This window comes from Lasioglossum baleicum, chromosome 6 (genome assembly GCF_051020765.1).
Source record: "Lasioglossum baleicum chromosome 6, iyLasBale1, whole genome shotgun sequence".
Taxonomy (NCBI): domain Eukaryota; kingdom Metazoa; phylum Arthropoda; class Insecta; order Hymenoptera; family Halictidae; genus Lasioglossum; species Lasioglossum baleicum.
The window spans coordinates 17,606,387-17,619,401 of NC_134934.1; the positions used below are offsets into that span (position 1 = coordinate 17,606,387).

The following is a 13,015-nucleotide window of genomic DNA, read 5'->3' on the forward strand; positions in this document are numbered from 1 at the left end:
TGTTTGATTAAAGTATACTTAAAATCCCCCACAGATTGGTGCATGAGAAATATATACGGTTCGATTTAAAAGATCAAGGTTGGCATTCATAAGTTCTTAATTCATAAGTATCTGCATCTTTTGAAACCATTCAAACATTTCTCGCTATGTACGATAATAATGACGCAAATCAAGGTGGTAATATCTGGTGGTCCACCCTTACAATGTACCAGGTCATTCAGAAAGTTCCTAGATGTTTCAGAAAACATCCGTACTCGATGTGAACATACCATACGCCATACATTACAAATCGATCTGTAAAATAGCTTGCTTCAGGCAGCTGATTAAAGTGGACGTGTTTGCTTTGGTTAGAAAAATAGAAAACTTGAAAAATCGTGCAGTCATTGAATATTCATATAAAAAAGGATTAAGCGGAAATGAAATTCTTGATGATATGGCGAATGTGTTAGGGGACAGTACTCCTTCGTATGCAATGGTAAAGAAATAGATTGCTCTATTTAAACATAGTCGTGCAGACATTAATGATGATCCACGTTCAGAACGTCCAAGAACTGCAACCACATCAGAAATGATTGATCATGTCCATGATTTGGTTTTGGAAGATCGCCGATTAACTGTGGTTGATTTAGCTGAGACCACAGGTATCTCGACTGGATCAGTTCATGAGATCTTAACTAATGAATTGGGTATGAGAAAGCTGTTGACAAGATGAGTGCCGCATTCGTTAAATTCGGATCAAAAACGCATTCGCGTGAAATGTTCTCAACAACATTTGGATCGTTTGCAGAAAAACAAAACTGATTTTGTGCGTCGATTTCTAACCATGGATGAGACTTGGGTTTACCACTATGATCCTGCATTGCGACAACAAATCGCAGAGTTGACTGAGCCCGGTTGTTCAGCTCCAAAGAAGCCAAAGTGTTCACAATCGATAAAGAACATCATGGCATCCGGTTTTTGAGATGCAAAAGGAATTTTGTTAATTTATTACCTTCAAACCAGGAAAACAGTAACAGGAGAGTATTACTCGAACCTTTTGGATCAACTGGATGCACAAATTCGGGAGAAAAGACCTGGCTTAGCGAAGAAAAATGTAATTTTTCACCAGGATAATGCATCGGCTCGCAAAGGTGTTCTTGCAGTGGCCAAATTGAAGGAGTTACGCTATGAATTGTTGCAACATCTACCATATACACCAGACCCGGTTCCCTCCGACTTCCATTTGTTCCCAAACCTCAAAAAATTCCTACGTGGCAGGCGTTTTTCATCAAATGAAGAAGTTATAGCAGCCGTAGATGAGTAGTTTAGAGGTCTCGAGGGAAATCATTTCAGAGATGGGGTAAATGAATTAGAAAATCACTGGAAGAATGTATTGAGCTTAAGGGAGAATATACTGAAGAATAAATGTATTTTGACTCGTTATTTCATGTCATATCATTGTTAAGCCACGAACTTTCTCAATGACCTAGTACCTGTGTAAACTGTAATAGCATTTCTTGATCAGGCTCCATAACATTAGCACTCTAAAATCGAACATATATTCAACAACCTATTAGTTCCGACATCTATTAGTACACGGCAGAAACTTATTCGAGTACCCAATCACTCAGAAGAACGATGTTGTAGCGGAAGAGTGACGCGCCGATGATGATACGTACAAGAGACACTGTTCCATTAGTGTCACGGATTGTCTCGTGTGGCTCTTTGTGATTTGGTCGCGACATACTTTCGTCGCGAGGAAAGCACGTGTCACGTCGCAAACCAAACAAACTCGTATCGTCGCACGTGACAGAACTGGATAGTCACATGAAAGGCCACGTACGCGTTCATATCGATAGATCCGGCACCCACTCGCTTTAAAAGCTCCTCGCGTCGCCACCGACCAATGCTCTTGTACTCTTTAGAGTTCACTGGTACACACGATGTAAGGTTCTAATCAGAGATCGACGTAAACAGTTCGTACTTCGAGAAATTCTGATCGACACGTTTCATTCGAGGTTAATAGAATTTTTATCAAATTTCAGGTCGGCCGAATTTTGAATTTAGTTTCTTTCCTTTTCTGGTTAGTGTGGAGACCGGGGCTAAAAGATTCTCCAGTGTAAGTTGTGCCGATCATTATTTATTATGAAGGGAAAGAACGCGTGATTCGTTTTCAGTTGTTTTTATCATAAAAGTGTCTCTAGATTTTTTGAGAATTTCAATTTCTTAAACCTAATTCGAAAAAGATATACGTTAGTAACAATAATAAGACACAACTACCATAATAATGCGAACGTGGTCACCTGCTAACCTCAATATAAAGTCAGGAATGTGAAGGTTCTGGAATTTTTAAAAAATCTATTTTGCAGCGACAAATTCTGAAAAAATTCGCAGTTGTGCGTGCTATTAGATAGAATGTTCAGAAATTTTTCGTATATTTTTGTTAAGCAGCTAAGGAGAATTAAACCGTGCTCCCCCTATAATTATCGGTTTCGTGGTAGGGTAATAGCAATATAAAATCAGAAATTTGAAGGTTCCGGAATTTTTTAAAAATCTATTTTGCAGCGAAAAATTCTGAAAAAATTCGCAGTTGTGCGTGCTATTACGTAGAATGTTCAGAAATTTTTCGTAATTTTTTATTAAGCAGCGCTAGGGAGAATTAAACCGTGCTCACCCTATAATTATCCTTATGGTAGTGGTATCGATTTTAAACTTGTCACAGAGGGTTTTCTTTGGGGGCCCTATCGAATAGGATCCAGATCAATTTGGTTGAGGGACACATTTCACCCCCTCTAGTAATACCCTTTCATCCGAGTCCGATTTCTTATGGATCACCCCGTATTACGTCTCGAACTATGGAGCCGAAATGAAAAGAAACGTTTCTTTCGTGCGCGAGACTATAGATACGCGTGTCGGTTGATTATAGCTGCGAATCGCGGTTGCAAATTCACAGCATCCTGCTCGCGCGAAGGTGAACAGGTACCAAAGACACTGGAACGAAGAACGCGCGCATTGTATCGGACGCACGAGGCGTACGTTCACTTCGCCGAGATATACGCTCGCGGACGATTGGCTCGCGTGGAAAAAAGCAAAAAGTTACGGATATCGCGTAATAAAAGGATCGCCTTAATGGTCGCTGGCAAGTGTCCAAACAACGGGACTCGAAGCTGCCCGCGCAGCCGCGAAAGATTTATGAGAAAGTAAAGCAACGCGCGAACCGCGCCGACAAGCCGACTCTGATCGACGCGTAACGTTTTCTGGGTGCACGTCATAGATTTCCTGGGAACCTTGCTCGAAACTTTTCCCAGGAATATGTACTACTCTGTTCAAGCAGTTCGTGGAATTACATCAACAAAATTTCATGTTGCAATGTTCGTCGAATAAGCACGGGTCATTTCTGACCCACTTCAGATGTCGAACCTCGAGCTTATCCTCGCTAGTACCCGGATAGCCAGATTAAAATTTGTCTCCCACTCTATCTTACCCCTTCTACGACGCCATTTCCCCACCCTTCCGCCACGGCCTCGTCACGTGACGTGTTCCGTCTCCGTCGTGTATGTCACGTGACTAATCCGATAGTGACAGAGAGGGGATAGCTGTACGCCCCTCAATTTCCCCAGTCTGTCGAAATGATGGACGAACGATGGAGAATCCATCGATTTTCGTGCTTTCTCTTCCTTCTGGAAATCTTTTCACTCATTTTGAAATGGCTGCTGGCTTCACAGCACTCCCTCCGACAGCGGATTTTATGCATTTATGTCGAAAATGAGTAGGTGTAATTGAAAACAGCAAATACATTAGAAGAATTTAAAAATACTGTTATATTATTTCCGATCTATTGAACACATCAAGAAAGCAAATAATTCTCTATTTCACCCCAGTTTGTCGCAAATAAGGTAGATAATTTTTATTTTGCATAAAGATCCGCTGTCTGAACATGACTGTGGCGTCAAGAGTGGGGACGCTGTTGAAATCACGCCCATCTCCTCATGGACGATCAGTACAACAGTATTTTGAAATTCTTTAAATTGATTTACTGTTTCGCAGTTCATCTACTCATTGTTATCACTAGACTGCGAATCTTTATGCAAAATGAAAAATGTTTGCATTGATTGCAAGACACAGAAGCGAGATAAAAATGTCTTTCGTCGTTTAATTATCTGATTAAGCTGAAGCCAATACGCTGATGTCTTTAAATCTTGTTAATATGTCCACTGCTTTAAATTGTGCTTGTCTATTTTTGTCGTAAATTCATAAAATCGCAGTCTAGTTATCATATATAAATGTGTAAATGTATATTTATTACTGTAACAAATTGAGGAAGTTTTCATATTTGAGAATCTACCGATTTCCGTTCTTTCGCTTCCTCCTTGAAACCTTTTCACTCATTTTTAAATGGTTGCCACCCGCTTCTCCTTTTCCCGAATTTCATTAGAGTTCTTTAGAAAGATCATCAGATATTTTGAAAGAAACACGGGCATGCTAAAGACTATCTCAGGCTCGTGAAGCTTAATCTGTCTATAAATAAGTCTATAAACAATACTTCTAGTCCGAAGAGATCATATTGCTGGGATAGCAATAAATAAATCGAACTTCTTTGAAAGAGTAGTGCGGATGAACGAATTTTTCGATAATGAACGAAATAGCGACAAGAGAGATTCATGATCTATGGGGAACGATGATCGAATGAATTTCTGAAGGAATCGAAGACGAGAAAAATGAGCTTTCACGTACGCACCACCTTGAAATTCAACGGACGCGGTAAGGAGAGTGGAAAAAGAAGAAAGAGACATCGAACGTGGTCAGAAGCCGGTCGTAAAACCCGTTTTAGCAGTTCGAGTGCCGCGATAGCCCAGTTTCGTACGCACAGCGTTTGAATATTGAAATTAGACTACTTGAGATTCGGCTGATCGTGCTCACTGAAAATCCTCACTGAATTTCGACCAACTACAGATTTCTTGCACCACGAATTCTTCCACAATTGAATTGGTTAATTTGATATTTCTAAGGTCTATTAGCTTTTATTGTTCTCCCATCAAGTCCTGCTCTCCTGTAAAATTTACACTTTGTATGATTCAACGTTGTTCGTTATTGTTAACTTAAGTATTGAATTGTTCGCTGGAACAGCTTTGGGACAACACGAACCATTCGAATATCTCTGAAATTGTGAATGACATCGAAAAATGTTTCAAACAAAAGTTGTATGCTTTCAAAATGTTAATGATCTTTTTGTAGGCGGAGTCTAGTATTTTTTTAATTCACCAATCGAGGTAATTCATTATTCTTCACAAAGGAAATTACTGACTTTACCGAAAAACCATTAGTTTGGAAGATTAGGTAGAAATTTCAACATGGAGAAGAAAGCATCGTACGTTTTTGTTCAATTACTAGACTGCGGATCTTTATGCATTTACGAAGAAATTGGTTGGGTAGAATATAAAAACAGTAAAAGATTTAAAAAATTCAAGAGTGTTGTAATGTTTCTTTTAACGTAACAAAGTCATTAAGGAATGAATTCAATTTTTATGTTATTCCTGCTTCCCACAATCAATGCAAAACATTTTTATTCTGCATAAAGATCCGCAGTCTATTAATTACGTTCATAAATTGAACACCTTGTTTTATTTTCCAAAGTAAACATTTCCTGAACGTTTAAGTAATTAATAAATTCATTTATGAGCGGCGATACAGCTTCGAGACTCGATTGGAACGATCTGTTAAATGGTCAGCGATTATAAACGATTATTCCACAAGAAGCTTTAAACCTCTGCTTCAAGCGCAGATGATCGACATAAATATCGACGTTCTCTTAGCATTATCGGTAAAACTGACCTTACGAAACCCCGGAAAAGCTGCGGTCGCGTGGGTGAAGATAATTTATCGCAATAGTTCCGTCCAGTGAACGGAAGAGAGATCTATAACCGTACGAGCGTGTTTTAGATCTGGTCGAACTTGTTCCTCGCTACTGTTCAACTGGGGATCGTTTGAAAATTTTATGAATACGCATCGCAGCAGCTCTTGAAAGCGTTACTTGAACGAAGTTCTTTTATAGTTTCATAGGACAGAGTATGTATGCACCTTTATATGGATCAGTACTGAAGCTATAATTGTAATAAATAAATTATTCTGTATATTATAAAGTGATCTTGGAGATACTTCCATTTTTTCTGTCCACTTTGAAAGAATATTTTAGGAATCTTCCGTTTAATAAATTAGCAGAAATTTATTGAAATCAATTTCTGTTTGGCTACTGTTTACTGCAATTGAGGAGAACAAATTTTATTTTGCATAAACGTCCACGATCTAGTTATTAGTTGTAGTTATTATTGAAAGAAGAAATTAATCAAATTTTTCAGATATACTTAATACACTTCGTGAATTGCAATTTAAAAGCAAAACTATATATATGTAATAATCAGACTGCGGTATCTTTATGCATTTATGGCTCATGGAAATTTTCAAAAAATGCCAGAATATAATATTCGATACAATTCAGTACGATTTTTATTTGTTTCGGATCTACAAAGGTTGTTCCCACTAAAAAAAGGATCTTATTTTATTCCACTTTCTAAAAATTAGTCTATAAAAATTGGAAATTGCATAAACACAGTCTAGTAACAATATCTATCATTGTCAGAATAGCTTCAAAATCAAAATCGTAGGAAGTAATTGGCTTTTCTTAAGATTGATAAAAAGTGAAAAAATAATTCTTTTGCTTTATGTGGTTCACAAGGAAAAATACAGTAAGTAAAAATTGCTACGATTTTTTAATTCTAGTTTCACAGTTATACAACATTCTACAAAAACTATCAAAATTTTTGGAATAATAACTAGAGTTTTGAGATATACTGTTAGTGAACGTAATTTGTAATGCAAAGTAATGAATAATAATTCAATGAAAAAATAATTTCCAACTGCATGCTCAAGAGGGACCAAAAGATAAAACTTTCTATAATTACGCCTCGTTCTAATTTTGCATAAAAACCTGCATCCACTATGTATAAACGTATAAACACGTGCCTAGAACTGTGTGGAGAAGCGTGTACGAGCTTTCTAAATGGCATACGATATTTACAGAATCATGTCAACATTTATTCTGCTGAAAGCCTTCAAGATTCAAACTACAGGCACAATTTATTTCTGGACAAGCCAATACAAATATTCACGTCATCGCTAACCATATTTAACTACAGTGACGAGATGAATCGAACACAGTTTCTAAACGTTTCGGAAGATATTTGCACTGTTTAAATATTTGTCGACGTTTATCAAATAATAATTCTATCTATCATCGACTGTGAATGTAGTTATCAAAACTATTATTTATATTTTGCAATCTAATATTACATGGATTTTTTTATAGAATACTATATCTTTGTGAAGGATTTTTCACCGTTCTCAAAAAATTGCATTCTATATTTTTGTTGACACTTAAATTGGTGCACGAAACGTCCAAAATTTCAAACCCAATTTCTTGTTTTCCGAGTTGCAACACACTCTCGCATAAAAAATTACAATTATTTCCGAGAAAAATTCAGGAATTTCTCCTCTTCGATCGATTAAGAGATTGAAGATGACTAACTCTTTTTGCACTATGATCACAAACATTTATCGAACGCTAGGATGCCAGAAAGAGCACCGGATATTACTCAACAGTATTGTATAACAAAATCGTCGATGAAGTTTTATAATCGTAAAGAAACTTGCAGAATCATTGATTATGTTCAGATATTAATAACTATGGTAGTTTAAATGCTAACAAAATAAAATCTGTATGAAAGTGCTCTGTATACCCACTCGAAAAGCTTCTGGAATGTAAGAATTAACACAATTTCCTTAAAACACTTGAAAATCGCTAATGAATGAACGCAGTTTCAGCGATTGTTTAAGAATTTAAGAAAGAGTTGCAATGAAATAGAACACTTCACAGATGTGCAAACAAAAAAAACAATACTGAAGCCTTAATCTTCAGACCTTTGAATAGGTCGAACAGCAAAATTGTACAGCTTAGGCAAAATTTTGAAATCGAGTTTTTTTCGACTTTTCGGGCCGAATAGCCGAATGCGCGCAGTTGCGTTCGCGAAAATGGAAACCGACGAATCCCGCAAATAAACGAAACTTGGAGACAGAAAAGACACAAAGCGCCGGAAGTAGGCAAGCGTTCGAGCTAATGATCGGTCGGGTCACTGACACTTTCCGCATAAAAGGCTCGGCAGGAGGGCAAGTTGCATGCGTGCTTTTAAGTGCGAGCGTAAAAAGTAACGGGCCCTGCTGAAAAGCAGTCGACGAAACGACCTGTAGCGAATCGTACGTCCCCCTTACCTCGTTGTCCTTGTAGGGACCAGTTTCTCGTCCCAGACCGGCTCACTGAGGAATCCCGACAGCTTTAACGCGTGTTCCGTCCAGAATTATAATGCCATATTTTCCTTGCGATAAACACGATCTTCCGATTCGAATTATTGTTCCCATTTTACCTGTAACGACCGACTCGCTGCGAACATGTCGGGACTACGAACTGCGATAAAATAATCTCCTAGGCCCATCGATCACCAGCGATTTGGTCCGTTTGATTCATTGCCTAAGTAGCCTTGATGATTCTCAATTATATGTGCTTGGACAGATTGATAAGCAAAAAACAAAATTGTAAAGAAATTGCAAAAATTCAGATTGTTTTCGACGCAGTTGAAGTTGTTGGAAGGATGAATCGATTTAGAACATTTTTATTTTGTATAAACAGAGTCCGCGGTACCAGGTCATTCAAAAAGCAAGTAGCAGCAAAAACATATCGTTGTTGAAAACATCCGTCCCTGATTGGAACATACCATATATTCCAAATCGATCTGTCAAATAGCTTGCTTCAGGCAGCTGATTAAAGTGGACGTGTTTGCTTTGGTTAGAAAAATGGAAAACTTGAAAAAAAGGATTAAGCGGAAATGAAATTTTTGATGATATGGCGAATGTGTTAGGGAACAGTGCTCCTTCGTATGCAATGGTAAAAAAAATAGGTTGCTCTATTTAAACATGGTCGTATAGACATTAATGATGATCCACGTTCAGAACGTCCAAGAACTGCAACCACTTCAGAAATGATTGATCATGTCCATGATTTGGGTTTGGAGGATCGCCGATTAACTGTGGTTGATTTAGCTGAGGCCACAGGCATCTCGACTGAATCAGTTCATGAGATCTTAACTAATGAATTAGGTATGAGAAAGCTATTGACAAGATGGGTGCCGCATTCGTTAAATTCGGATCAAAAACGCATTCGCGTGAAATGTTCTCAACAACATTTGGATCGTTTGCAGAAAAACAAAACTGACTTTGTGCGTCGATTTCTAACCATGGATGAGACTTGGGTTTACCACTATGATCCTGCATTGCGACAACAAATCGCAGAGTTGACTGAGCCCGGTTGTTCAGCTCCAAAGAAGCCAAAGTGTTTACAATCGATAAAGAACATCATGGCATCCGGTTTTTGAGATGCAAAAGGAATTTTGTTAATTTATTACCTTCAAACCAGGAAAACAGTAACAGGAGAGTATTAATCGAACCTTTTGGATCAACTGGATGCACAAATCCGGGAGAAAAGGCCTGGCTTAGCGAAGAAAAATGTAATTTCTCACCAGGATAATGCATCGGCTCGCAAAGGTGTTCTTGCAGTGGCCAAATTGAAGGAGATACGCAATGAATTGTTGCAACATCTACCATATACACCAGACCCGGTCCCCTCCATTTGTTCCCAAACTTCCATTTGTTCCCAAACCTCAAAAAATTCCTACGTGGCAGGCGTTTTTCATCAAATGAAGAAGTTATAGCAGCCGTAGATGAGTAGTTTAGAGGTCTCGAGGGAAATCATTTCAGAGATGGGGTAAATGAATTAGAAAATCGTTGGAAAAATGTATTGAGCTTAAGGGGGAGAAAATATACTGAAGAATAAATGATCGACTAAATTGTTTTTTATGACACAGATAAAATGTTCTTGATGTTCGTGGAATGTACACATTTTCTTGTGTTTACAAGATTTTCAAGTGCAACCAATGCATAAAGATCACGTACCTAAAGATTATATAAAATCGTTCGGGGCTTGCCAAAACAATTTGGCCCTGTTACTGCTTTTTTATCGCGACGTATTCAAATATTCAATAAAGGACAGCAATTTCAAGATTTTTTTCAACGTTTCAAGTAACTGCTACCTAATTAGTTTGTAAATTTTATGAAGAAGACGTCTGAATGATTCCGCGACTACTGAGCGGTATGATAAATCGGTCATGCTTCTAACATTGATTTGTCGATACCAATCCGACCGCTTCATGTTTTATTCCGCGGCGACCTGGACGTCCGTTAGCGCAATAATCAAAAGTTATTATTGAAACATGGCAGATTGGCTGCAGAAATCGCCCTTCCTACTTCTCGTGGCCGACATAGCAGTTTTAACTGGGTCGAGGTTCAACGGAGCTTATTTTTCTAGAGGCCAGTTTGCATCCCTGCAGCAGCAGACCTGTGTCAGGGACAGGATGCAACCGAAGCTTTCGCTTTTGAGATGCACATGTCTTTGAAGTTGCCGTGCACATTAAACTCGATGATCAAATTATGCAAAATATCACAAATTAATTAGAAACATCAGGTAAATTGACATTCTTCCGTACGAACATCGGAATTCAAACTCTTTTCGCTATTAGTAAATTTAATAAAAATCGTACAAATCCCAACGAAGTTCGATTCAAGCGACTGTTGTACTATGAACAAAATTAATGTTCAAACCCTTGCCATATGATAATGAGTCGACCTCTTGTGTGATGATCATTCCAACCAAAATCTATTTAATATTAATGTTATTTTGTACCTAATGTTTACTCCCTGTAAACTATACTATCGAGTCAGACTCGTGATAAAGATTTCTAATAGAAAGCAGTCGGAGAATTCTTCCTAAAGCGATCCTAAAGCATAAAAAAGATCGAATTTTTTTGCTTGAATCAACAATAGCACGTTTAGGGTATTCCCGAACATTTTCGGGAATTCCCGTCCCGTCCCACACACCTCTAACGTTTACAGAATATACTCCCAAAGTTACAATTCAAAATTCGAAGTTTTACGGGGCCCGATGGTGATATAATTTGGACAGTTACGGTAGTGACCTTGCGACAATTACGGAGATGATACTATAATTTTAACAATTTACTCCGAGAGATCCTTCGCGCATGCTCCTGCGTCAACGAGGTTTTATAGTGAATCGGTGCGCGCGCGCGCTGACAATGAGAGGTCAGCGCGAAGTCGGGGGGCAAATCTTCTGGTTAGCTACCCTCGCGAAGAAGTTGATCGGATCAGCTAATTGGCTGGACACAAACGCAAAGCTGAATCGCAGTCGAGGAGCAGCGTTCCAATTCCAAAACTACTGTCACCGTCGCATCCAGCACGCGAGTCGCGCACGGCGACCTGGAATTTTCCACGTGGGATCGATTCGAGTCACCGGCATCGTTGGAACTGTCGCAAAGTGGGCTAAAGGCGACCCACATGCGCGGGTCGCGCCGGTGAACGCGACGCATTGAGGTCGCGGCTGATGAGAAACGACCGCTTCCGCTCAAGAAACGATTTAAGACGCAACAGATTTCAAGTTTCAAAAGTCCCGCGCCTGAACAACACCGGCTCTTCCATTCGCAGTCGTCGGGACTCGGACAAGTCCGCTCCTCCGATACACTGCTGTGCGTAACTACAGCGCCATTCATATTTTCAAGATTTTTGTAGATTCTACTCGTAGCGGAGCATTCTGTATCGGGATCTGACGTTCTGAGTGAAGAACGTCTACTACCGAACAGTAGAAATAGGGTAATTTCGAGATAGACGTACCACATTTTGTTTTCTGTTTATAAAAATCTCATTAGAATGAATTGAAAGTGTAGATAGGCATAGTTGAATTGTTCATTTAAATCTCTTTAATAAAATATAATGTTAAATAAGTAAAACTTTTATATTAATATACTGTTTAAACAAGGTCGAAAAAGTGCATCTCTCCCTAGGGCCTGGGGTTAGATGCACTCCTTTGTTTATAGCCTCCTCTCCCGACTTCTATTCTTTTTTTTTCTCTACCACATACATGCGTACAAATGGTACATGTTTCATGAATCGGAGTGGGGACGCGTAGTGGAGTGGGGAGCGCTGGCGCGCGAAGTGGGGACCGCTGAACGCGATCACGTACTACCGAGCATCGCGCGATGAGGTGTGACGGTTAATATTAAAAATTTTTTCTCCTGAACGCACAGTTTCTTTTTTTAATTTGTGTTTTAATATTGCATTGTCGTCCAGTTCTGAGCTATGTTTAGAGTTTCAAGTCTCTAGCTCCTCGGCAAGTGGTTTAAAATTCGATTACAAGATTTGACGCATACAACAACAACGACAACTCGGCAAGCTAATATAAGCGTGGTAATAAGAACCATGTCACATCCCAATAGCGGAGGAGGGGAAAGAAAAATATTTTTCCAAATTCTAGACTCACCATTTTGAGCGTCTCTTCCGGTCTGAGCAAGTAGAACATAGATTGTAAATGCTGCTGAATGTCGCATCCTGCTGTGGAGACCTTCCTCGAGGGTATGGCCCTTTCGTTTGGAGGCAGAACCAGGGCCGCACCCTTGCCAGCGAAGTAACATTCGCTCAGGCTGTAAAACAATCGGAAATAAACGTTTGTTAAGTCAGAATTCAAACAAGAGAAACATTCGAATTTTTTCTCACACTGACACCAAGTGCTTGGAAATAATTGCTTCTTCAATTTATCGTGACACTGATCGTACTCCCGACGATATCTCCATTGTTTCTTATCTACAAGTTGCACGCATCATGTACTATGATATTATGCAATTTAATAGTCTCCTCTCTAATGAAATTACTGAACCTTGAATTCCACGCATTTACGACGCGCGATTGTAGAATTCAATGGAGAACAACCTCAGCAGACACTCGTAACGTTCCTGTTTATTTTTAATTGAAATTATCAACCTTCCATTCCAAACTTCAATTACTTTCAGCTTCTGTCCATTTTGTATTT

General features: G+C 38.9%; 1 protein-coding gene across 3 annotated transcripts in view; it reads right to left on the reverse strand.

Annotated features, from left to right (window-relative positions):
- Ssh (Protein phosphatase Slingshot) overlaps positions 1-13,015 on the reverse strand; it is a 109,499-nt gene that overhangs the window by 64,132 nt on the left and 32,352 nt on the right. For all 3 annotated transcript variants that reach the window (XM_076426305.1, XM_076426306.1, XM_076426308.1), the window contains one exon: positions 12,470-12,629. In XM_076426305.1, the coding sequence (XP_076282420.1) occupies positions 12,470-12,629 (160 nt within the window). The remainder of the gene's footprint in view (positions 1-12,469; positions 12,630-13,015) is intronic.